The sequence below is a fragment of the Lontra canadensis genome, unplaced genomic scaffold (assembly GCF_010015895.1).
Source record: "Lontra canadensis isolate GAN:19392208 unplaced genomic scaffold, GSC_riverotter_1.0 scaffold88, whole genome shotgun sequence".
Lineage (NCBI taxonomy): Eukaryota > Metazoa > Chordata > Mammalia > Carnivora > Mustelidae > Lontra > Lontra canadensis.
The window spans coordinates 1,393,229-1,418,689 of record NW_022631082.1 but is presented as its reverse complement, the minus strand read 5'-3'; the positions used below and the strand labels follow the sequence as shown (position 1 = coordinate 1,418,689).

The following is a 25,461-nucleotide window of genomic DNA, read 5'->3' as shown; positions in this document are numbered from 1 at the left end:
GCGGGAAGCGAGAAAGGGGGTGGGGGGCGCCCCCTCCTCCGTCTACCCCCACTCCGCCCAGCGGGCCACGGCCCCGCCCAGCCCTGCGCGCTCTGCTGGGCGCGCCCAGTGTGCAACCCGGCCCAGTGGCGGGAGCTGGGCGCCCCCCACTCTGCGTGTCCCTCAGGAGCCCTAGGGAACCCCGGGGCAGAGACCCCGGGTAGGGATCCCCTGACCTTTTAAGTCCCTTTCCCACAGCCCCTCTCCCGGGGCACGGGCACGCACTGACCAGTAGGGCAAGGAAGGCCGGAATCAGTGTTTAAACGCTTTAGTAGAATGTGGGGGTTCCTCTCAAGACCGCCTGTACCCCGATGGCCAGCCTGATCGCCCCAAGCTCCCATTTCCCGCCATCAGGGCCTGCTAGAGCTCCCCACCCTACCCACCCGCAGGGCTTGTTTGCTGGGTTTTCCCGCCTCGTTTTCCCGCCTTCTCTGGCTGTCCAGGCGGTCAGGACTGCCCTGCCCCCTCCGCCCTGCCTGCTCTGCTCTGGCCAGTCTTCGCGGGCACAAAGTGACCCATGCTGGGCACCTACAAAGCGCCCCGACACAGTGTTTGGATCTAGGGGCGAGGCCCAACAATGGGCAAGGCCAACCCTGTTGGTGGTTTCTAGAGGGGTAAATTCTTGTCTGGAAAGAAAGGCAAAAAAATGAGTAAGTAAGGCAAATCGTTTCAGATACTAGTAGGTGGAATGAAGACAGGACAGTAGCTGGAGAGGCATGTGGGGGTGGGCAGAGAGGACATTCTGGCGGAGGTAGAGAGGTGGGCCTCTGAACGAATGACATTTGAGCTGAGATCAGAGATAGAAAACAAGGACAGATGGGTCGAGGAGGGACAGGCAAGCTCAGAGGCCTGAAAAGACTTAGAAATGTAGGGGGAGCAGCCAGGAGGCCAGTGTAGCTGGGCAGAGAGGGGACGAGCCCACAGAGGTGTCATCTAAGGCCTCGGGGGGCCTTTGGTCTTTATCTGTTGAGAGCAGTGAGCAGCACGGGGAAGGCTGTGAGCCAAAGAGTAATGACCTCCACCTTCTGTGTGTACAGGTTTTTTCGGACCCGAGCAGAGTCCCTTGTAGGCACTGCTCCTTCTTTACCCAGATGGTAGATGGAACAATGCCCCCCACCCCGTGCCCCGGCCAGAGCTAGCGATATCCTAATCCCTGAGCCTGTGAATATGGTAGCCTCCAGGGCAAAATGGACTTTGCCAATGAGATCAGATTCAACATCTTCCAGTGGGGGAGATCATCCTCGATGATGCAGTGTGGTCCAAAATCATCACAAGGGTCCTAACAAGTGAAGCAAGAGAGGCAGAAGGACCACATCAAAGAAGTGACAAGAGAAGTATATGTTGGAATGATGAGAGCAACAGACAAGGAACGTGGGAAACCTATAGAGGCCAGAAAAGGTGAGCGACAGATTCTCTCCTAGAACCCTAGGACACCTTGATTTTAGCCTCTTAAGACCTGTTTAAGACTTCTGACCTCCAGAACCGTAGGAGAATGAATTTGTGGTTTTTAAGTCACTAAAATTGTGGAGATTTGTTTTAGATGCCATAGGGAACAAATAGAGTCCAAAATACAAAGTCTGGAATTTTTTTAAAGTTTTATTTATTTATTTATTTTTTATTTTTCATTTTTTTAAAGATTTTATTTATTTATTTGACAGACAGAGATCACAGGTAGGCAAGGAGGCAGGCAGAGAGAGAGAGAGAAGCAGGCTCCCTGCTGAGCAGAGAGCCCGATGTGGGGCTCGATCCCAGGACCCTGAGATCATGACCTGAGCCAAAGGCAGACACTTAACCCACTGAGCCACCCAGGCGCCCCCAAAGTCTGGAATTTGTTGTTAACTTCCTCCAACTTCAGAACTCCGTCTGTATGCTGCTGAGTGTCTTTCTGGACCCACAGTCATCAGCTGCATGTAGAACACATCTCACGGACGGGCAGGTGTCAAGCAGGCCTCCCTGAGTCTGTGAGGCAGGTGAGATCTTTCTCATTGAGGACAAGCCTGGAGTCAAGCAGACGCTGGTGGGCACGAAGCCTACAGAGACTCAGCCCCACCCTGCAGGGTCTTCCCGTTCGATGGGGGAGACCAGGTGTAAAGAGAAATGTCAAATGTGTAAGGAGATGGTGTTGGTGTTTAGATGGAACTAAGCATTCAGTCAGGACACACCAGATTTCATGTCCTGGCCATATCTATAATGTTTTCTTTTTCCTAACAGGAACTGGCTGGTATAGAGAATGGCCCATTAAAATGACAGGGATTGTGTATGAGCTTAACCAGTCTGTGGACCCTGAGAAGTGTACATACCACATTCAGGGGCCATCTGCTAGAGCAGAAAAGACTTGGGGCCCATCTCTAAGCAGAGCTCCTAAGGAGCATCCCCCCCAACCTCCTCCCAGGCCTCTAATCTCCGAGCATGACGACAGGTGCTCCCTATGGGGCAGGAATGCTAGGGTCTTGCGGTTGTTTTGGCTTATGTATCCGTTATTTCTTAGGAAAAAGGGGTCAGGTTGTCATCTCATACATCAGTGAGGACTTTGGAATTCCCAAGCTGTCCCACCCCTGCACAACAGCCTCATCTCCCCTCCCAGCCCCTAGGGAGCCCCTTCCCAGAACCCTGGCTGGATGATGTCACAGACAGGTGACCTCACTGCGGCAAAGGAACCGGGAATCTCAGTGGCATGGGGGAGGAGGGAGGATGTGTCCCCACCACCCCAACCCCCCATGTCTGTGGTGAAGTCGATTGAATTAGTGTTGCCCAAGGATGCCATTTACCTGGCCGGCTCCAGCATCAAAGGGCAGGTGGTTCTAATTCTGAACAGCACCCTGGTGGACCCTATTGTGAAGGTCGAGCTCGTGGGAAGGGGCTATGTGGAGTGGAATGAAGAAATCGGGGCGTCACGTGATTATAGCAGAGATGTTATTTGCAACAACAAGGCCGACTATGTGCACAAGATGAAGACATTCCCAGTAGAGGGTAAGGATGAAGCCAGCAGCCACCTCTAGCCATAATAGGAACCTGGGTCGGGAAGGTAAACATGTGTGCTAGGGGATCAGCAAAGCCCCAGGGATACCAGAAATGGGCAGAGGCCGGGTCCCTCCCAAGGAGGGAAGCTGTGTATAACAATGACCATCAGATACACATTAACACGAAAATAACAAGACAGAAGGAGCTGATCAGAACCCAGATATTCAAACTGAACTCACAAAGTCATTTCCCTGCGGGGACAAAATGTTAGCCTTAGTCCAATGACCACTTGGAGAGGCCAAAAACAAAAACAAAAACAAAAACGAATCTGTCTTGTTATTTGACAAATAAATCTCCCTCTGACAGTAAAATATGCAAGGAGACAAAATCATCAGTCCTATGGTCCCAGGGAACGAGTGAGGAGGCAGGGAAGACATTCTAGGGAGAGAAGAACCAGTTCCCAGCTCTAGCAGGTTCAGATCCACAGTCTGGACAGACCTCAGGGAGGCTGAGCTGCCCGGGAGCCACACGTCCATCCCTGAGTGTGTACATGGGAGTGTTCCCATGTATTCCACAGCTCTCGGCCCACACCTGGCTGAACAATGTTTAATTTTAGACTTTTAAAATTTTTAGATTGGGAGGTCATGGAGAGGCCTCTTCAAAGATGAACTATGGAGCTCAGAGCTGAGCGTGCAGATAATCTAGGGGAGGAATCGCAACCCGCTGGCCCTTACTGCTCAGCAACAGCCTCTCTGTGTCCCGCTAGCCCTTCCGGAACATGGGAACCGGAAAAAGGGGCTGCCCCATGAGATTGCTTTGAGGAGTTAGTGATTTAAAGGTATATAAAGGGCTTAGACTAGTGTGGGGCATACAGTAAGTGCTTCGTAAGTGTTCGTTTTCTCAACCCACCCAGACACCCCCAGCATCACACCCCTTACCATGGCCGGGCCTTTCCCCTGAAAAGCATAACCCCAAGCCTCCGATGGATTCACTCATTTATTTCGCTTTACTGATCATCTTCTGCACACGGCACTGGGCCAGAGGCTCGGGGTGGGGCCATGGACGGAACAAACCGGGTCCCCGGAGTCATCGGGATTGCCACCCAGTGGCCAAGACACCAGAATGAGAGGCTTTGGGATGAATGAAAGACACAGTAAATAAAATAGGGGAGGCTGTAGAAATGGGGGCCGGGTGAGTTTCTCCCTGGTCCTCTGTTGCCTCTCAACCAATGTTAAGTGCCTACTGTAGGCAGGGCACTGAGGGCCAAGCTCAGGGAAGGCAGGGAGCTGAACTGGCCCCGCCCACTCTGGTAAATAAAGCCTAAAACCTACAGTAGGGGCCTAAGGTGGGTTTGCTAAACCAATGTGAGACTAAGGGCTGGACTTCCACTTTCTCAGACCCAGAGTAAGGGTGAGCACGTCCCTATGGTAGTTTGCATAATTTGGGGTGACCACCCCAGCCACCACACCCACCCAGGTGTCCCCCCACCTCCAGCCCAGCTGAGGCCTAGATCTAATATTGGTGGACCGTGCAGATCCCTAAAAGCACAGAACTCAGCCTAGCTCGGGGACAGGTAGGCTAGACCCAGAGCAACACCCCTGCCAAAACAATAAATAAAGAAAGGGGGGTGGGGAGGAAAAAGATTCTAGAACCTTCTGATGGCGTCGGTGTGTTTTGCTTTCAGATAATTGGTTAAGTGCAGGCAGCCACACCTTTGAATTCCATTTCAGCTTACCTCCCAGGCTTCCTTCTACCTTCACCAGCAAAATCGGCCATGTCTTCTACTTCATACAAGCCTCCTGCGTGGGCCGGGAGCACATTCTGGCGAAGAAGAGGATGTACTTGTTGGTTCAAGGGACTTCGGACTTCCACAAAGAAAACCCATTGCAGGTAGCGATGGGGGAGGGGCAGCGGTGCGGCCCGTCCTCCAAGCTCACCCAAGGCAGGTGGGAAGGCGGGGAACAGAGATGGCCCCTATCAGGAAGAAGGAAAGTTGCTGATGGCTCTCTGTGGGGCCCAGTGAGTTCACAAAAGGTGAATCAGAAACCAGGGTAGGATCTAAGGCAGCGGGCGGCAGGGGTGGGTGGTGCGGGTGGCTGTCACCCAGGATAATCTTGCCTCCCCTGGGAGGACAGGATGGTATGAGTCTGGGGACATCTACAGTTGACAGGTCTGGGGAGGGGGGCTACTGGCCATCGAGGGAGTGGGGGCTCAGGTGCTGTTTGATACCCCACAGAGAATGACGGGACCCCTCTGCAAATGACGTTGCCTCTCAGTGCCTCCATCTCCACATCTGTAAAATGGGCAGAGACAGTGCCTGGCTTGCAGAACGTCCCACAGTGCCTGGCACAGGTTGGGGGATGGGCCCCAAGAACCTTGTCAAGCCTCCAACACCAGTATTACATATATCATGGGGATCATCTCAAGCCCGGCCAACAATCTGGGATGGTCCTGGAGGGTCCCAGGAAGGGTAGACGTTTGGAGGGGTGGAACAACCCTGGGAGGACCAGACCTGAGCTCAAGGCCCCCTTGACCGCCTGCTCCCTGTGTTACCCTGAGCAGACTACGGCCCCTCTCTGGCCTTCCCTTCAGAGCTAATTTACAGAGCAGTGGGGGAGGGCACAAGGCAGAAGCTGGGGTGAAATACTGGGGTTGGGTGAGACTCAGCCTGAGATCTGGCCAACAGATACTTCATTAGCTAGAGGGCCTTGGGGAATTCATAACACCTCCTAGAGCCTTGACTGTCCTGATCTGTACAATGGGGAGAATAATTCTTCCCTTGATGGGTACCCATGAAGACTGCAAAGTGCTCAGCACGGTGTCTGCACCCCCAGGAGATGCCCTGTAAACAGGAAGATCTAAAATCAAGATCATAGCAGCAAAGGGAGTTATCACAGATAAGTTTTGAGGATATGAAAATAGTGTTTTTCAAATACTCAATACTGTCTTTAACCAACTGGAGGAGGTGACATTTTAGCAGAGAACTGAAAGAGGAGAAAGGGGGAAACCATGGGGATATCTGGGGTAGAGGGTTCCAGGCAGAGCAAACAGCCCATGCAAAGGCCCAGTGGCAGGGCTGTGCCTGGCATGTTGGAGGAACATTGTGGGGGCCACATAGCTGGAACAGAGTGAAGGAAGGGGTGAGAGGGAAGAAGGTAAGAGCAGGGAGGGAACAAGAGGCCTCAGGAAGGCTTAGACTTTCATCCTGATGCAGGTGAGAGAACTGGTGGACAAGGGGGTCATCACTGGATTCCCTCTGGCTGCTTTGGGGAGGATAAACAACGGGGAGCAGGGCGAAGGCAGGAGCTGGGCCCAGGGCAGGGATTACCACTCTGGCGCAGTGAGCCATGATGGAGCTCAACCAGGTAGAACCGGTCTTTTTTTCTTTTTTTAAGATTTTAAAAAATTATTGGAGAGAGACAGTGCGTACGTGCGAGCCCAGGGAAGAGCAGAGAGGGAGAGGGAGTCTGAAGCAGACTCCACCCTGAGACCAGAGCCCAGTGTGGGGCTCAATTCCACAAACTCCTGATCATGACCTGAGCTGAAACCAAGAGCTGGATGCTCAATGGGCCAAGCCACCCAGGTACCCCTGCGTGGAGGCAGAGCCTTGACCCCCAACTGTCTGTCCTCGGAGCAGCCAGAGGCAGTCAGGTGATGACCTTCCTCTTCCCCCACAGCCCTCCTGGTCTCCCATTTCATTCAGGGTAAAGACCAAAGTCCCCCCTGCCTGCCCACAGGCCCTGCCTGACCTGCCCCCTCACCTTCGCTTTCTCAGCTCCCGCCCAACAGGTCTCCTTGCTGTCCTTCCAATATGCTGGCCTGGTCCTGCCCCAGGGCCTTTGCACAGGCTGTGCCTGCCACTAGGAACCTTCCCCCTCAACTTTCAGATCTTTGTTCAGAAGCCATGTAGACACTCACCTGGCTGAGTCAACTCTCACAACCCCAACAGAGGGCAATTTAGCTGTATCTATTCCAATTAAAATGAACGTGTACTTTGCCCCAGCCATTTTCCTTCTAGAAATTTCTCCTACTGGTATTCTTTCACTTGTGACATGACCTCTCACGGCAATGTTCTCGTGCCAAGAAATTGGAATCAGCCTAAATGCTCATTGCCAAGGGAGTGAAAGTAGCAAAGGAATATTCTATCGGTAAGTTAGAGAGAGAGAGAGAGAAACAGACAGAAGCAGAAAAAGGCAGCTCTTGGCATCAGGACCTCTAAGTCGCGGGCTTGAGTGAGCACAGCAGAGCTCAGAACAAAGTGTCTAGCCTGCAAGTGAGAAATGTACTTCCTTGCAGGTGTAACAAACGTCTCCGGAAAGAGATCAGAGAAACTAGCAACAGACACTTGCCCCCCTGGGAGGGGAGCCCGGAGCCAGGAGAAGCAAACATTTTCCCCTTCCACTTGTTTTTAACAGCTTTATTGAACTATAATTCACATATTTTTTGAAAGATTTTATTTATTTATTTGACAGAGACACAGCGAGAGAGGGAGCACAAGCAGAGGAAGTGGGAGAGGGAGAAGCAGGCTTCCCGCTGAGCAGGGAGCCCGATGCGGGGCTCGATCCCAGGACCCAGGGATCATGACCCGAGCCGAAGGCAGAGGCTTTATCCTACTGAGCCACCCCGGCGCCCCTAGAATTCACATATCTTATAATCTCCTCATTGAAAGTGTACAATCGAATGACTTCTCGCGTGTTCACAGAGTTGTGCGGCCATCACAACTCTATTTGAGAACACTGTCATCACCCCAGAGGGAAGCTTGCATCCCTTGGCTGTCACCCCTCCAAACTCCTCACACCCCTCCCCCAGCCCTGGCCACCGGTAATCCCCTTCCTCTCTCCCGGGATTTGCCTGTTCCGGCCATTTCAGGGAAATGGAATCGTATTATAGGGAGGCTTTTTGCGTCTGGCTGATTCCACTCACCAGCGTATTGTCCGTGTCTCACCCCTTTTAACAGCCCAGTAACATTCCATCTTGCAGGTGGACCGCATTTTGTGTGCGCATTTGTGCATGATGGATACTTGGATTGCTTGCACTTCTTGGCCATGTTTCGTGGATGTATCTTCTTGTTTCTCTTGGCTGGATACCTGGAGAGGAATTGCTGGGCCAGATGGCCACTCCCTTGAGCATTTGAGGCACCCCCCCCCCCAGCCTGTTTTCCACCGTGCGCGGACTGCTTTTGCGTTCCCTCCAGCCCTGCACAGGGCAGCTCATTTCCCTACCTCCTCTCCACTCTTTGTATCTTTAGAACCTTGAAGGACAAGACTGTGTTGCCTCTTCCCAAAGTCAGTACCGTTTGGGAAAGGAGCTCGTCCCAGAGACATTTCCTAACCATTGGCTCCAAGCGAGCCCCCACCTCACCTCTCCTTAGTTCATACCCTTGGTTTGCCCCTGGCCACAGCTTCATCACTGTCCCTTATCAGAAATGACCTGGTTCATTTTCAGCGAGCTGATTGTGTGTCCCTCTCCCTCCCCCATCCCACCCGCCAGGAGCAGGGACGGGGCTGGTCTTAACTGCTATGGGTTTTCCTTGAACTTGGCACCAAGTTGATGCCAATAAGTACTGTTTGGGATGAGGCCCCCCATAAAGTTTCACATGTGCCAAAGGAATTCGGGGCTCCCAGACACTCCCCAGATCCAGGAAATCCAGTGTTGGGTGTGTTAACCCCCCCGCCAACATTATTGGGAATCAAGGCGCTTTGGTTACCCTGCCTGACCTAGCATGGGAGTCCCCACTGGGCCACTGTGGGAATGGCTGGGCCCCTCTCTCAAGTACGGGCAGAACCACAGGCTTGGCCTTGAGTTAGGGCAGTAAGTTCCTCCATGCCCCCAGGGTCCTAACGCATGCAAGGAATTTTCGAATAAGACTGGAGGGATTTAGAATAAAACTGCCTGCAGTTAGCCTCCTAGAGGAGAGGCAGGGAGGGGAAGACGGAGGCAAGGGGCCAAAGGCAAGGGGAGAGGTGAGGTCACCTAGGGTCATGGGTCAGGCCCAGGTCTCCCAAGAAGAAAGCATCTGATCTAGAGCAGTGTTTTTCAAACCTCAGGTCACGACCCATTCATGGGTTGCAAAATCAATTTAGCAGGGTGCAAATATATTTGCATAAAATGAAAGAATTCGCAAGATCAACCTAGAAAATATTAGAAACAAAGTCACTCTTGTGGGTTGCAAACATTGTGTGTGTTTGTGTGTGTGTGTGTTTAATAGAAGAAGAAAACAGAACAGAATAAAATACATAGAACAGGAAGCGAAGAAAATCTGGTTGGCGGCTTACAATCAACTTCTTAAAAACGAAAGAATAGAACAAAATATAAATGTGGTGGGTTGCAACAGCTTTGTTTCTATAACATCAGTGTGTTGGACAGCATATAATAGTTGTGAAAAAGCAGAATAGAGAATTTATCAGAACAAGATTAATTTGGTGGGTGACAGCCAGCTAATGTTCGTAAAATGTTGGTTTTGTAAACAACAAAACAATAGAATAAAGAAAGTAGGCTAAAAATAACAGGAAAACAAATCCAGAGGGTTGCAATGAATATTTTTTTTTTTAAAGATTTAATTTATTTATTTGATAGAGATCACAAGTAGGCAGAGAGGCAGGCAGAGTGAGAGGGAGAAGCAGGCTCCCCACTGAGCAGAGAGCCCGATGTGGGGCTCAGTCCCAGGACCCTGAGATCATGACCTGAGCTGAAGGCAGAGGCTTAACCCACTGAGCCATCCAGGTGCCCTTATTTTTTCTAAGATTTTATTTACCTATTTGATAGAGAGTATCTGACTTGTACTGTATGTGGCTTGCAAAGCCTAAAATACTTGTCATCAGTCATCCTTTAGAGAAAAAGTTCACCAGCTCATGGCTAAGAGCAACTCTCGTGTGTAAGAGCAGGAAAAAATGCCTTCGGGATGTTCCTTCTAGCACTTTATGATATCAAGCACATAGAAACATACATGTAGCACATAGCACGTAAGTGTCCCTCTTGTCCGGGGCGGGTGGGGGGCAGATGAGTGAATTGGTTATTTTGCAACACACTCAGTGGCCATGGGAAAACCAAAGAACCAGAATGTCAGGCACTAGCATGAATGCATTTCAACGACAAAATGCTGAGCTAGAAAAGGGAACTGCTAGAAAACACGGACAGCTTGATATATTTTAAGTATTAATATATGTAAAACAGGGGTGCCTGGCTGGCTCCATTGGTAGAGCATGGGACTCTTGATCTCAGGGTCGTGAATTCGAGCCCCATGCTGGGCATGGAGCATACTTAAAAAAACTTTTTTAATTAAGAAAAAAAAATAGGGGCACCTCGGTGACTCAGTTGTTAAGCGTCTGCCTTCAGCTCAGGTCATGATCTCAGGGTCCTGGGATCGAGCCCCGCCTCAGGCTCCTTGCTCAGCAGGAAGCCTGCTTCTCCCTCTACCACTCCCCCTGCTTGTGTTCCCTCTCTTGCTGTTTCTCTCTGTCAAATAAATAAAATATTAAAAATTTTTTTAAAAATATGTAAAACAGTACTATATACTTCTACCACAAGCTCATGGATTCCTAAGTAATATAAAAGTTCACATGAGAATGACAAAAGCGGGTCTGGCAAAGAAGGGGAGGAAGGAGGCAAGGGGCAGAGGACCTAGAACCCCATGGATTTCAATGGAATCTGTAATGTTTCCTTTCTTCCTAGAAGATACATTTGAGCTTGTTAATATTGTTCTCACACTTTCTTCTTAAACAATACATCTTGCAATAGGTCCTTCCCTGTAGGTAGTAAGAGCACAACTGTGTCAGCACAACAAAGCGATTGCTATAGAATTCAGGCTGTTGCCCTTTGTAGGCGGGGGTGGGGGCAGGGCACAGGTGAGGGACTTTGGGAGGAAAACTGGCAAATCCCTACTTCTTGGACGGAGGTTACAAGAGTTGACTTTGTAATAACACAGTTACGTATTTGCTTCATGGAGTTTTCCGAGTTAGTTTCTTAATAATGCTTAGGAGTGTTCTTAAATACCCACAGATGTGGGGTGCCTGGGTGGTGTGGTTGGTTGAGCATCTGACTCTCGGTTTTGGCTCAAGTCATGATCTCAGGGTTGTGAGATCGAGCCCCACATGGGGTTCTGCGCTCGGCATGGTCTGCTTGAGATTCTCTCTCTCTCCCTCTGACCCTCCCACTTGTGCTCTCCTTCTCTCTCAAATAAATACATAAATCTTAAAAAAAAAAAAATTCCAGGGGCGCCTGGGTGGCTCAGTGGGTTAAAGCCTAGCCTTCGGCTCAGGTCATGATCCCAGGGTCCTAGGATCGAGCCCCTCATCGGGCTCTCTGCTCAGCAGGGAGCCTGCTTCCCTCTCTCTCTCTGCCTGCCTCTCTGCCTACTTGTGATCTCTGTCAAATAAATAAAATCTTTAAAAAAAAAATCCAGATATGATAAACCCCCAGTTCAGGATAGAGAGAGCCAGGAAGTATGGGGGATGGCATGAGGGAGGGGACTATGGGGACTTCAACCAGATCTCTCATGTTTTTATTTTAAATTGTGGCAAAATACGCATAACATAAAACTTACCGTCTTAACCGTGAGGGTTGAGTACATTCACATGGTTTTACAACTCCGATATTTTATTTCTTTTTTTTTTTAAGATTTTATTTATTTATTTGACAGATAGAGATCACAAGTAGGCAGAGAGGCAGGCAGAGAGATGGGGGGAAGCAGGCTCCCCGCCGAGAAGAGAGCCCGATGCAGGGCTCGATCCCAAGACCCTGAGATCATGACCCAAGCTGAAGGCAGAGGCTTATCCCACTGAGCCACCCAGGCGCCCCTGATATTTTATTTCTTAAACGAGGAGAGATCTGAAACAAATCAGGAAAATGTGTAAATGCCAATGAAGCGGGCCATAGGAACATAGCAGCGCTGGGCTAGGAAATGGTTAACGACCCGCTGTGGTGTGGGGCAGCCGTGATGTACCGTTTCCCAGTTTCTCTGGTGAAAGTTCTCCCATTAGGGCCAGTTTCAAGTGACCAACTTGAGGTCACTAATGGGAAGTAGGAGGGGAGTTTGGGAAGTATTTTCACACTATTTTCTCTCTCTCTCTTTTGGTATGCTGAAAGGGAACACAGATGCGTGCGCATGCACACACACACACACACACACACACACGCTTGTAAAAAGTGTCGATTTCCTCTGCAAGAAGACACCGGAAGCCAGCAAAAGTGGAAAGTGATAATTCTAAGTCCCGTTCCTCCATTCCCCCACCACATCACATCAAATCCTTTAAAATATCACCCACAAATCAAAAATAAAAGGTCACCGAAGGCACTCATTAAATATGATGCACATGTGACTTTATTTGCAAGCCAGCAGCTGATTGGTCGACAAGACGGCGGCATTTTGAGGCGTTTATTGAAACACACGACATACTTTCAACTCTATGGTTTTCCTTTCATGATTCAGAGCCCGCGATATTTTCTCCTAAAGTCTGAACTGCCTGGGTAAGCCCCAAGGCTTGAGCTTAGACTGTGAGACATTTCCTGTCTTCTAGAAAACCAAAGCCCAGAGAAGTCAAGCTGCTTACTCGAGGTCACACAGCAAGTGAGCAGGGGATGTTGGGGTAAAGCCAGGGTCTTGTGGATTTCTTAGGCTTAGTCTACAGATGAGGAAGTTGCTCATCAGAAAGGCAGAGGATATAGAATAAGGCACGTTGGGAGATCATGCCCGGGTCTTGCCTGCTAACTCCCCAGGGCTCCAGATCCTATCTTACTGCCTCTTACTTAGGAGAGTCCCAAAAGTTCAAGGTTGGCGGGAGCTCTGATGGAGGAGTGTTAGGCAGGCGAGCGGAGGGCTGCGATCCCTCACGGTTGTCTATCCACCCCCCCTCCCGCCCCTTGTAGAACCCTCTGCTGGTAGAGGCTGAGAAGAAGGTCTCCTACAACTGCTGCAGCCAGGGCACCATCTGCCTACAAATCCAGATGGAAAAGAACACCTTCGTCCCAGGACAGAGGATCATCTTCACCACGGAGATCAATAACCAGACCGGCAAGTTCATCAAGACGGTCATCTTCGCCCTCTACGCCCATGTGCAATACGAGGGCTTCACCCCCAACGCGGAGCGGCGGTTGCGGGTGGAAAGCAGTGAGCTGCTCCGGCAGGAGGCCAACACGCAGATCACACCTTTCGACACCACCAAGATCGTCAGCACCTTCAACCTCCCGCAGGTGCTGTCCGTGAGCAGCAGCCTGCAGGACGGCGAGATCATGAGTACCCGCTATGAGCTGGTTAGCGCGGTCCACCTGCCCTGGTCCCTGACCAGTGTGAAGGCCAAGGTTCCCATCATCATCACCAGTGCCCCTGTGGACCCAGACAGCTGCCCGCTGCTGGAGGGGCAGCTGTCACCCGAGAGCCGGGAGTGCCAGAATTAAGTGCCCAAACTTCTAAATATTAAAAGCTTTATCGGACTCTACGGGGCAGCCCTTTCTTTGTCTGGCACAGACGGTCTTCGGATGGGTCGGGTTGTGGTCAGCACGTGCCTGAGCCTTCCCACCCTGTGGCCACTTAGGCATCAGTGTCTCCCGGCCCCAGACAGTTCACCGAATGCCAGGAGAAGGAGGAAACTGACAAGGTCTTCCAGTAGCCCCGCCTCCGTTAGCGCTCCAGACCCACTTCCGTGCTGGGTCGTACAGTGCCTGGAACTTGGGGTCCCCAACTGGGGCAGTTCTGCCTTCCAGCCGCACTAGCAAAGGCTGGTGGTCCTGGTTCTCACCAGGGAGGGGGGACAGAGGCTGCTCCGGGTAGTGGGTGAGCAGGGGTCAGAGATGCCGCTCACTGGCCCGCGATGGCCAGGCTGGCCTCACCCCACAGAATGACCCAACCCCAAAGGTCCGTAGCGCCAAGGGGGAGAAAACGGGCGTTCATTATCTGGGGGGAAAGTTGAGTTCGATCCCTAGCTCACACTAGACACCGGAATAAATCCCCAATGGATCAGGCGGCAGAAACCAGGGTGACCCCCTGGCATCTGTGAGTTCCCTCCTCTTTGCTCCCCACTTTATTTTTTTCATTATTTTTTAAAAGAATTTATTTGACAGAGTGAGATCACAAGTAGGCAGAGAGGCAGGCAGAGAGAGAGAGAGGAGGAAGCAGACTCCCCACTGAGCAGAGAGCCTGATGTGGGGCTCGATCCCAGGACCCTGAGATCATGACTGAGCCGAAGGCAGAGACTTAACCCACTGAGCCACCCAGGGGCCCCTCATGTGTGTATTTAAATGTGTGCAGGATCCCAGGATATCCTCAGCTGGCCAGATGGTTAAGGAATGCAGAGTCTCCTGGGGGTCCTGGGAATCCCCTAACCTACTGGGTCTCACCCAGAGGGATCCTGCCCCTCAGGGGACACTAGGCAACACCTGGGGACATTTGTGATAGTCATGACTGTGAGTGCTCCTGCCACTGGTTGGATGGGGTCAGGAATGCTGCTCAACATTCCAGAGTGGACAGGACAGTCCCCCCACAATTAAGAATGATCTGTCCCCTTGGGATGCCTAGATAGCTCAGTCGGGTGAGCATCTGCCTTTGGCTCAGGTCATGATCCCAGGGTCCTGGGATCGAGCCCTGAGTGGGGCTCCCTGCTCAGTGGGGGAGGCTGCTGCTTCCTCTCCCTCTGCCTCTCCCCCTGCTCGTGCTCTCTTACTCACCTTCTTTTTCTCAAATAAATAAAATCTTAAAAAACAAAAAGAATTATCTGGCCCCCACGGACTCTTAACGATAGAGAACACACTGATGGTCCCCAGAGGGGAGGTGGGGGGGATGGGTTAAATGGGTGATGGGGATTAAGTCACCCACTTGCTGTGATGAGCACGGGGTGAGGTATGGAGATGCTGAATCGCTGTATTGTACATCTGAAACTAATATTATACTGTATGTTAACAAAGTGAAATTTAAATAAAAACTTTTAAAAAGAGAATGATCTGGCCCCAATGTCAGCACTGTTGAAGGGGAAAGACGCTGGGCAGGTGTTGCCAAGTACCAGGGTTGGGTCAGGGTGGCGCCCTCTTACACTCACAGCCTCCCAGCTCTACCCCACCTCACTCAGGGTAGAAGCCAGAGTTCTCCCAACACAGGACTTACACATCTGCCCATGTGTCAGCCCTGACCATCAGTCACCTGCACCTGACCTGGTCCCCTACAGTCTGCCCTGCCTGCAAATAAAAATCCAGGATGCCTTGTGACATTTGCATTTCAGAAGAACAATACCATTTTAGCATGAGTATGTCCCATGCCATATCTGGGATATACTGAGGCTTAAAAAAAAATCACTTGCTGTTTATTTGGTACTCTAATTTCACCGGGTGTCCTGTATTTTGCCTAGCAATCTGATTCCTTAAGCAACCGGAAGGCACTGAGCACGCATCAGGCCGCCTGGGTCCATCGGGTCTCCATGACACTCACCCTGGCCTACGAGGCTCCCCCTGGTCAGGAATGAAGGAATGCGTCCCTGATGCCACCCATTCCTGTTCTTCTCCCACTTCTCAGATTTTTGGTGTCTGCTTTCTTCAAAGTCCTATCATCCATGCCTCCTCTTTCAGGAAGGCTTCCTGCCATACCAGGTAAGCACCTCTCACCCTCCTCTACCAGGTCCTGAAACGTATGACCTTCAAGGGTCATCTCTGCAGGGGATAGATCTAAATAACAGAAACAACGAGGACAATAACACCACGGCAAAGACTGGCTCCATTCATACCCCATTTTCCTTCTTCCTCCTGGGCCCATGGCTGGACTACATTTCCCAGCATCCCTTGCAGTTGGGTGTGGCCACGTGATTGAGCTGACCAATGGCGCGGAAGACGATCACGGCCGACGGCCATGTGACTGATCTGGCCAAGTGACGTGAGTCACTTCAGGCCAGATCCATTAAAAACCGTTCACGCGAATCTCATTCTCTCTTTCCCTTTTTGCCAGCTGCTTGGAGAGGAGTGTTTGAAGGGGAGGTGCCCAGGAAACTTGATCTGCGCTCGACTGTTGCAAAGATAAGGAATAAAACTTTATTGAATAAGCAACAGCTGCTGAAATTGACAATTTCTTCTTCCAGCTCTTGGTCTACCCTAGGATTTCTCCAGCTCTGCACATTGACATTTGGGGTTTATGGGGGACAGTCCTGTGCGGGGAAGGTCGTTGAACAGCATCTCCTGCTTTTACCCACTAGATGCCAGGAGCATCCCCCAAGCTGTGACAACAGAGAGATGTCTCCAGACGGCGCCAAGAATCCCTCGGGTGGGCAGAATCACCCTCAGCCGAGAGCCTCTAGTCTACTCTTATCATACAAGTGGCTCATGTGTGGAGGCCTTTGGACATTTCAGGGATGGGGACTCAGTGGGGCCACAGCTGAACCTGTCATCTCGTCTTCTCCCCATCCCTTCCCCACCTGCTCATCTCCCCATGTCATGAAGACCCCACCTGCACCTTTTATTCTCCCAAGTCCTGTTTGTTTGACTTCCTAAGTACCTGCTCAATCTGTCCACTTCTCTCCATCTCCCCTGCCACCACCTAAACCCAGGCCACCATCAATGCTTACCCGGATGATGGCTGTAGCCACCTCCCAGGCGCTGTGTTCTCTCACCCCTGCACCCTTACTCCAGCAGCCCGAGATGGAGGGAGAGAGAGACAGAGAGAGCGATTGCAGGCTTGATTAGGGCGGAGAAGCCCCTCCCAAGAAGCCCCACCCACACTGGTGCCACGGGAGCTTCCTGGGTGTCTTTGCAACGGGCCCGCTGGCTTCCTGGGCAGCAGGTGGTCCACGATCGAGCAGGAAGGGCACCGTGACTTTTATGACCCAGTCTCAGAGGTGTTGGACACCATCACTTCTGCCGTATTTGGTAAGAAACAAGTCACTCAGTGCAGCCCACGCACCGCCTTCTTAAAGGAGTGTCAAAACATTTGTGGATTTTGTTTTTGTTTTCTGCGTTTTGGTTTTTTTTATCTTGTTTCATTCTTTAAGTAAGCTCCATGCCCAACATGGGGCCCGAACTCAAATAGATCAAGAGTCACATGCTCTATGGACCCAAGCCAGACAGGTGTCCCTTGTGGGTGTATTTTTTTTTTTAAGATTTTATTTATTTATTTGAGAGAGAGAGAGAGAGCACAAGCAGAGGGAGTCACAGGCAGAGGACGAAGCAGGCTCCCTGCTGAGCTAGGAGCCCGATTAGGGACTCAATCCCAGGATCCTGGGATCATGACCTGAGCCAAGGGTAGACACTTGACCGACTGAGTTCCCCAAGCATCCCTCTACGGGTGTATCTTGTAAAGCCACATTCCCTGACCAATTCCTTGACAAATCCCATTGGATTCACCTTTAATACCCTCTAGACTCTTTCCGCCATCACCACACTGGTCCCGCAGCTCCGGTGCCCACGCATGGATGGGCCAACAAATGAGTCCATCCACGTGACGGAATATTATTCAGCCTTCGAAAGGAAGGAAATCCTGATACGCACCACAACACAAATGAACCTCCAGGATGTTAAGCTAGTGAAGGAGGCCAGTCTCCAAAGGACAATTCTCATCTACTTCTACTTCTAGGAGGTCCCTAGAGGCGTCCCATCCACAGAAACAGAGAGTAGATGGTGGGCACCAGGGATGGGGACAGGGGTGGGGAGTCAGTGTTTCATGGGGACGAAGTCTCAATTTTGTAAGAGGAGAATGTTCTGGAATCGGTTGATGGGGATAGTTGCACAACCTTGTGAATGCACTTAATGCCACTGATCTGTGCACTTAAAAACGGCTAAGACAAATTAAGGTAAGCTTATGTATGTGTATTTTACCACCATGAAAACATTTTAATTAAACCGATGCCCAAGCCTTATATGGTGCTCTCTGTGCCCCAGGTGCTGAGCTAAGCTGTGGGCTGCTTCATTTCATCCTCTCCATCATCCACGAGCCAGGGCGCGAATGCCTCGTTTCACGGACAAGCCAAGAGAGGCTTGACATTTGGGGTCACATAATTCCGTTTATGGGGGACAATCCTGCGCGAGGGAGGACGTTGAACAGCATCTCCTGCTTTTACCCACTAGATGCCACACAGAAGCACAGGGGGTGCCCAGGCTCGCAAAGCCAGGACGGGATCCCCTAACTACCTTCAGTAGTGTCTCTCTGAGCACCCCGGAGAATTATTTTTACTGCTTCAGCTAAGGGGGGAGGGACCCATCTCTGGAGACGCAGAGCTGAGGCAGGTGAATGGCCAGCCTGGGCCCCCAGCATGTGCCCAAGCTGAGATGGGGACCCAGGGTGGCCTGAGCCTGTCCCTGGGTTTGTAGGTTTGAGTCCTGAGTACGTTCCCTCTCTGCTCTGGGTCCCCTTCCTGCAAAGCTTACAGAGTGTTATGGAATCAGCCAAGATTCAGGTACCCGAGAAGAGCCGGGGGTCCGAAATATAGGCTCTGTGGACCTCAGTTTTCTTGTCTATAAAATCGCTGAATAATTATTCTACCTAAAATAATGTGATTAATGATAATAGCTGGTATTGTTATGAAATGTTAATTACTTTTATTCACCTTGGCACAACTCTACACGCGGGCTGGGGTCAATCTCTGTGGGGGTGTCCGGGGCACTGTGGGCATCGGGGGCTGGGCAGCATCCCCGGTCCTGCCCGCTCCGTGCCAGTCCCTGTCCACATGAGAGGGCTGAGGTCTATGTTGAGTTCAGGTAGCTGATGGTAACTGCTAATGAGATTCCCAGCTCTGTTATTTCTATGCTGTGTGACCTTGGGCAAGTCACTTGTGTCTCTGAGCCTTAATATCCCCACCCATAAAACTCAAATTCTTCATTAGTCCCTCCTTCCCCAAGATGCTGGATTACACAGCCTACGTCTATAAATGTATCACCCAAAGTAAGCGTTTTACTCCACGGCACTGCTGTTGCTACAACTGAGGGCTTCTGGAAGATTCTGTCTCACCATAGCAGGCCCCTGCACCCTCCCCACCGGCTGCCTCCCCTCTGGGCCCCAGATTCAGGAGGCCACACAGGATGGGCGTTGGGAACACTTCCTGTGCGGTGGCCTGTGGTGCCCACTGGGACAGGTGGGCCAACGGGAGAACACAGCTGGGACCACCCCACTTCCTGCCCTGGGGGGCAGGGCACTGCTTACGTTCCTGCGTCCTCCCACCCCCCAAAATAACACCTCTGCGCCAGGAACCAAAGCCACCGCACCAGCTGCAGCCTCCAGCTCAGGGGACATAGGACAGGCGGGGACCAGCATCTGCCACCACGGCGCCCGCCCCCACTGGGAATGTCCTCCCCCCTGCTGCTGCCACCTCCGGCATTCCAATCCCAAGGGGGTGACCTGGCCTCCCCCAGGGGCCAGGACACTTGAGCTCTGAGCAGCCAGGGCCGGCTGGGGGGAGGGCGCTCCTTTGCCCCCCGGAGGACAGGGGACACCCTCCAGGGCCAGACCCCCCGACCCAGGGTGCCTTCAATCCTCACCTCAAGGGATTGTTTGAGGGGGAAGGGGCTGGTTGCCAGGGCAACAGCCCCCCACCTCTGCCTGGGAACAAAGGGGCAGCCAGGAGAGCCAAGAACAGCGTGTTCTTTCCCCGCCAACGTGACTGGCACATCCTGGCAGCTGGCGCTTGGAGGGCCATTCCCCAAGCTGCTGGGCCCGGCCACCCGGGACAAGGCCACTCAGTGTGGGAGCGGTCAGGGAGCGGCTGTCGCGCTGAGGGATCTAGTTCCCGGTCAACCACCCCCAGGCCTCTGTCCTTCCGGTACATTCTGACGAGGAAGTCAGCCTGCTCTGCCCGCACGACTTCACAGAAAGGGCCTCAGATGTCTGGCTCGGAAATGGACGGGCCACCAGAGCTGGGGGTGGGGGTGGGGGGGCGACCGAGGCCACGTGGAGCCCTCCCGGCTGCCGGATGTTCTGGGGCGAGGGGTGCCCGGTGGGACCTGCCTGGCCTGGGAGGGGCTGGCCCAGGGACAGACAGTGGGTCTCAGAGCAGCTCCCCTCCCCCAAGCCCATACCTCCTGTGCAGGGGACAGCGGGCAGCTGGCGCCACGAGGGCGGGGAGGGAGGGCAGGGACAGGCCAGGGCCTGCATGTTAAAAGAACCCCGGTTTCCCGCCGCGTGAGCTGGCCCAAGGAGACAAAACCTTGCCTTTTGGCCATCGGGCCACCGTTGGTCAGATTGTCCAGCCACTGTCTGGAACTGCCTCAGGTAAACAGACAAGTAAATAAATATTTCTTAGCATAAGTATGTCCCAACTATTGTAAGGGAGATACTTACGCTAAAAACTATTCATTATGTATCCGGAATTCACACTGAACTGGATATCCTGTATTTTTATTCAGCAAATTTGCAACCTGAGGCCGTGGGCTCTCAGAGAGGAAAAATTAAGCCCACTGACGTCCTCCCACACTTGTGTCCTCTACTGGTCCTAGCCCTGGGGATGGCCCAGGTGTCCTCCCCCTTCCTGGGTCCCTTACCAGAGGCCCAAGTCAGCTTCACCTTCTGATGAGTGGCCTGTCCACTCCCTGCTGTGGTCTCTCCCATCCACCCCCCACCCGACTCCTGCAGGCCTGGTCATGGGCCATCATCTCCTGCCTGCCCTGCCCTCACCCCTGCCTTTCTCTGCATCCTGAAGTCTCCACCCCCCCTACCCCAGAGACCTAAACAGGGCCTCCCTGCTCAGAATCCAACACTTGCTCCCCACTGTTCCCACAATAAAGGCCCAAAGCCTCTGCCTGACATTCGAAGCCCCTTCCCCAGCGGGGCTCCCAGCAACCCCTACTCCCGGTTCCCAGACCCCTCTCCCAGAAGGAGCCATGGCTCCCCAAAAGCTTCCTAATCTTTCAGGACCCTTGGTACAGACTGTTGCCCCCACCTGAGTCAGGTGCCCCCCTCCACAGCTCTTCAGGCCACCCACCTCCCTTGGGGTACAAGCCCAAGTCCTCCCCTAGCCCACCTGCCTTGTCCCCTTCCTGTCTCCCCCTGGATCACTCTGCTCTGGCCACTAGAGCCTTTGCTGTTCTTCCAAGACATCAGTAACAGTGCTGCCCCGGGGCCTTTGCACAGGCTATCCTGTTGCTTGGAGCACATCTTCTCCAGAGAGCCTTTTTATCTGTTTCACTGCTGTATTCAGTGGACCACACCAGAGGTGTTTAATAAATACTTCCTGAATGAATGATTCATCATGGTGCCTAGAATGTTCCCCCATTCCCCCCCCTTCCATCTTTCTATGACTTCCACCTTTTCTTTAAGATTTACCTGAGGCAGGGCGCCTGGGTGGCTCAGTTAAGCCGCTGCCTTTGGCTCACTCAGGCCATGATCGCAGGATCCTGGGATCGAGCCCCACATCGGGCTCTCTGCTCAGCAAGGAGCCTGCTTCCCTCTCTCTCTCTGCCTGCCTCCCTCTCTCTCTCTGCCTGCCTCTCTGCCTACTTGTGATCTCTGTCTGTCAAATAAATAAATAAAATCTTAAAAAAAAAAAAAGACTTACCTGAGGCAGTTGGGCTCATTTTCTTCTTCCTGATTTCCTTTATCCGTAGGGCAGCCCGAAACATCTTTCCAGTGCTCCAACCTGCCCTTGCTAACCCTGCTTCAGAACCTCCTGTGGCTTCCTAATGTCTTCAGGGCTCTTGACAGCCTGACCCTTGCCAAACTGTCCGATCTTGTCTCTCCCCTGACACCCCGCTCTTGCCACATTCTACCCTCCAGCTTCGCTGTGCACGTGCACTCTCTGTTCCCCCTGCCCCAGAATACCTCCCCAGTACCTTCACTGGCCTGACGCTCAGCACAGACATTACTTCCTCCTAGAAGCTTCCCAGCACCACCCACAACCCGGGCCCAGTTCTCCTCTGGACCCCCCGTGCACCTGCAGCCCTGATCACTGTCCTGATCCCTTCTGTTTCATGCACTTGACCTCCAGAGCCAACTCATTCATCAGACACAGGAGACCCGGGGTCCATGATACTTTTAAGGGCCCAGGGAAGGGGTTTGTTTTTAATTTAGCTTAAAATCAGAAGAAAATAAGGACTAGAATACCAGTGCAGTCATAAAAGATCATTTCATACATGAATTTTTTCACTGGGGGAGGGACCCACGGGGGGGAGGGAATCATGGACAGGATTTGGCCTCAGGCAAAAGGGCCTTAGGGCTGTGAATTTTTTTTTTTTTAAGATTTTACTGATTTATTTTAGAGCAGGTGAGTGAGAGAACGCAAGTGGGGGAGGGGAGTGGCGGAGGAAGAGAGAGAAGCAGATTCCCCACTGAGCAGGGAGCCCCATATGGGGCTCCATCCCAGGACTCCAGGTTCATGACCCAAGCTGAAGGCAACAGCTTAACTGACTGAGCCACCCAGGCACCCCAGGGCTATTAAGGTTTTAACACAGTCCTGCTGGTCCCATACATGTCTCCCCATTGGATTATGAGTGCCTTGAAGGTGGAAGTGGGGGCTGAATCCTCAGGGCTGCCCAGCATGGACCTGGTAGACAGCAGGCACTTAATCATTGTTTGTTGAATGACTGCATACCCAGTCAGGTCCTCACAGCCAGGCCTGGCCTGGCTCACAATATTAGGAGATACTTGATAAATGGATGGATGGTTGCAAGGAGGGAAGGGTCAGAGGGTAGATTGGGGGTGGGACACCTGGGTCAGGAGACCAATCTGGGACCAGCAGCGCCCCCTTGTGGCATAATGCTGGTCTGTCTCTCCTTCCCTTAGGCTCCGTGGGAAAGAACAGGAGAGTTTTCAGAGCCCTTCCACTGGAAAGTGTGGAATGGAGGAGGAGGAAGAAGGCAAGGAAGAGGTGGAAGAGAAAGGGGAGGTGGGGAGCAGGAGGGATGGAGGGGAAGGAGGAGAGACGGAGGAGAGGCAGGGTGAGGAGTTGGAGGGTACACTGAGATCTCCAACAAACTCAGGCGGTCCCTTTCTGGCTGTTACCTGGGGAACGTTAATCACATCCGTAAACCTCAGCTTCCTCATCCAAAAAATGGGAAAATAAAAATGAGGCCTCTGAATAATGTAATGAAATAAATCAGAAAACGATATGTTTCTATCCCACGCTGGGAATCGTGGACAGGCGTTGGCCTCAAGGAGCCCAGCAAGGCTGGGAGGTGACAGTTTTCTGCGGGACACAGCAAAGGCAGAAAAAGGGATTGGAGTTTGAAGGTAGAGTTGTCACAGTTAGCAAAAACAAAAATAAAAAGGATCCCCAGCTCAATTTGCATTTCAGGTCAACAAGGAATAATTTTTGAATGTAAGTATATCCCAGATATCTCATGGGATATACTTATACCCACCAAATGTATTCCTGATTGACCCGAAAGTCAAATTGAAATGGGAACCTCTGTTTAGTCTGGCAGAGTTAGCCTTGGGGGAGACTGAGGAGGTAAGTTGGAAGACTTCCAGGAGGAGGTGGCAGTGGTGCGGAAAAGGAAGTGCTAAGGTCCCGTGGGGCGGTGCCCTTTCCTTCCCTTCCCCCACTATGTGCACATGCGCAGTGGCAAATGTCCTTGATTGCGCTCACAGGGAACTGGAGGTGAGGGTTGAGTGCCACATTAGGAAAGATGGTGAGCATGGCTGTTCTCCTTTTGTTGAAAAGATGTTGGGCGAAATCACCAGGACTTTATTTTGCTGATTGGAATTGCGTTACATCTCCTTAACCAGGAATATTTCGGCCACGTTGCAGCACTGAAGGCCATTCAGAAAGCTCAAGACTACCAGACATTTCTCCCCGTGACTTTGGAGCTGTGTGACCTTGGACAACTCACTTAACCTCTCTGAGCTCTATACATCCAAGAACTCACTCCACTCCAGCCACATTAACTTCCTGGCTGCATCTCCAACTTCCCAAGTATAGCCTGCCTCTGGGCCTTTGAACGTGCTGTTTCCCCAGATCTCTAAGTGACGCCCTCCTCTCCTCCCTCACTTTTGCATTCAGATGCCAATCTGGGAAGCCTCCCTTGACCGCCCCATTAAAAGTTACACCCCCCCGCCAAAATCACACCCCACATTTTGCATGCCAGTCTTTTGCTTTTCTCAGTGAGCTGACCCACGATGCGTTTCATTCATTTCTCTCCTTTATGGTCTGACTCTGCCATCGGCAGTGAGCGCCACAAGGCTGGGATCTCTTTGACCCGCGGCTGTGTTCCCAGCACCTAGCACAGCAATAAAAATTGCTGAATGAATGAGGAGGAAAATGAATGCATGAGTAGGAAAAAAGGCCAGCAGCAAATAGGAAACTTTGAACTGTTGTAGCTGATTGCTTCAGTCCTTTTGGTGCCTCAGACTCACCTGAGAATCTGAGCGGCTGCGTGTGGCTGCTTGGATGTGACCATTCAGGATGTGAATATTCAGTTTCTTGATGAGCAAAAGCCACGTGGGGCCCGTGGGCACCCTACTGAGCAGTGCGGGTGGGGGGGGTTCTGGAGCCTCCCCATCATGGCAGAAAGCTCGACTGTATGGTGCGACTGTAACCACTGTCCAAAAAATGCGCTCAGTCACAGACACCAGCTTTTCTTCCGTGTTCTTTCTGGAAGTTTCAGAGGCCCCGTCCCAACCCGCCCCACCTAATTTAGCAGAAGTGGCACACTGGTGGCTCCTGAGCTGAATATGGCCCCGGTTGGGTTTTATTTGGTCCAGTGGTTTTCTAAAAAGCAGGACACTTTCTTTAGTCTAGAATCCCGGCGGATGTGGGAATCTCTGGGTGGGTCTTCCACAGGGCAACACTCTGCCAGGCTGCCAACACTTTGGAGGAGGCATTTACTTCCTTTTGGCCTCCGGAGCGTCTGAGTTTGAGACTTCGTTTTATAGACCCAGAGGATAAAGGATGGGGGGGAGGGGTGGAATCCAAGCGGTTGCTGCTTCAGGAAGGGGTTGATCCAGGAGTCAGAGATCCAGGAGTTGATCCCAGCACTGCCCTAGGCTGACCGGCTCTGGGCCTCAGTTTCCCCATCTGTAAAATGGGGATGACAAAGGAACAGTTTTGGGAGGATTAAACGGTGCCACGCAGGTCAGGGCGGGAATAAGGCACTCTGTATCTGTTATCTGCTGCGGCGAAGGCTGCTCATACTGCTGGGTCGAGCTCTGCTCCATCACCTTCCCGCCCAGGGTTGGGTGGTGGCTCCTCACGCGCAGCGGGGCAAAGATCTCTCACCGCCTCTGGAGAAAAGGGGGGCTGGGGGACCCCAGAACTAGGATAGCACCTCCCTGGGCCGAGTTCATAGGACCCCTAGGTCGGGAGGGGGCGCCCTTGGCTGGATCAGGCGTCTTATAGGGGTCCCCCGGCGCGGGATACCGCGCGGCCCGCAAACGCCACCTGCAAAAGTCTGGCCCTTCCCGGACTTCACTTCTGTCTCCAACGTCCCAGACCTAGAGGGGGCGTGGCCCGGCGGAGGGCAGCCTCCCAATACGATTGGTCCTCCGCCCCGTCCTTCCCGAGCGCCCGCCCCCCTGAGTATAAAAGCCTCCTCTGGGCCGGCCCCAGACGGTTTCAGAGCTGCCCGTCGAAC

General features: G+C 52.2%; 2 protein-coding genes across 2 annotated transcripts in view; one reads left to right on the top strand and one right to left on the bottom strand.

The window, feature by feature from the left end:
* The window catches only part of UHRF1 (ubiquitin like with PHD and ring finger domains 1), a 32,204-nt gene extending 27,379 nt beyond the window's left edge, over positions 1-4,825 (bottom strand). The window contains exon 1 of the mRNA XM_032883660.1: positions 4,736-4,825. The gene's annotated coding sequence lies outside the window, so the exon portion shown is untranslated. The remainder of the gene's footprint in view (positions 1-4,735) is intronic.
* Positions 2,432-13,434, top strand: ARRDC5 (arrestin domain containing 5). The gene is made up of 3 exons (XM_032883663.1): positions 2,432-3,009; positions 4,685-4,890; positions 12,865-13,434. The coding sequence occupies exons 1-3, from the start codon at positions 2,658-2,660 to the stop codon at positions 13,390-13,392; spliced, it is 1,086 nt and encodes a 361-aa protein (XP_032739554.1). The 5' UTR covers positions 2,432-2,657; the 3' UTR covers positions 13,393-13,434.
* Positions 13,435-25,461: the final 12,027 nt, after the last annotated feature.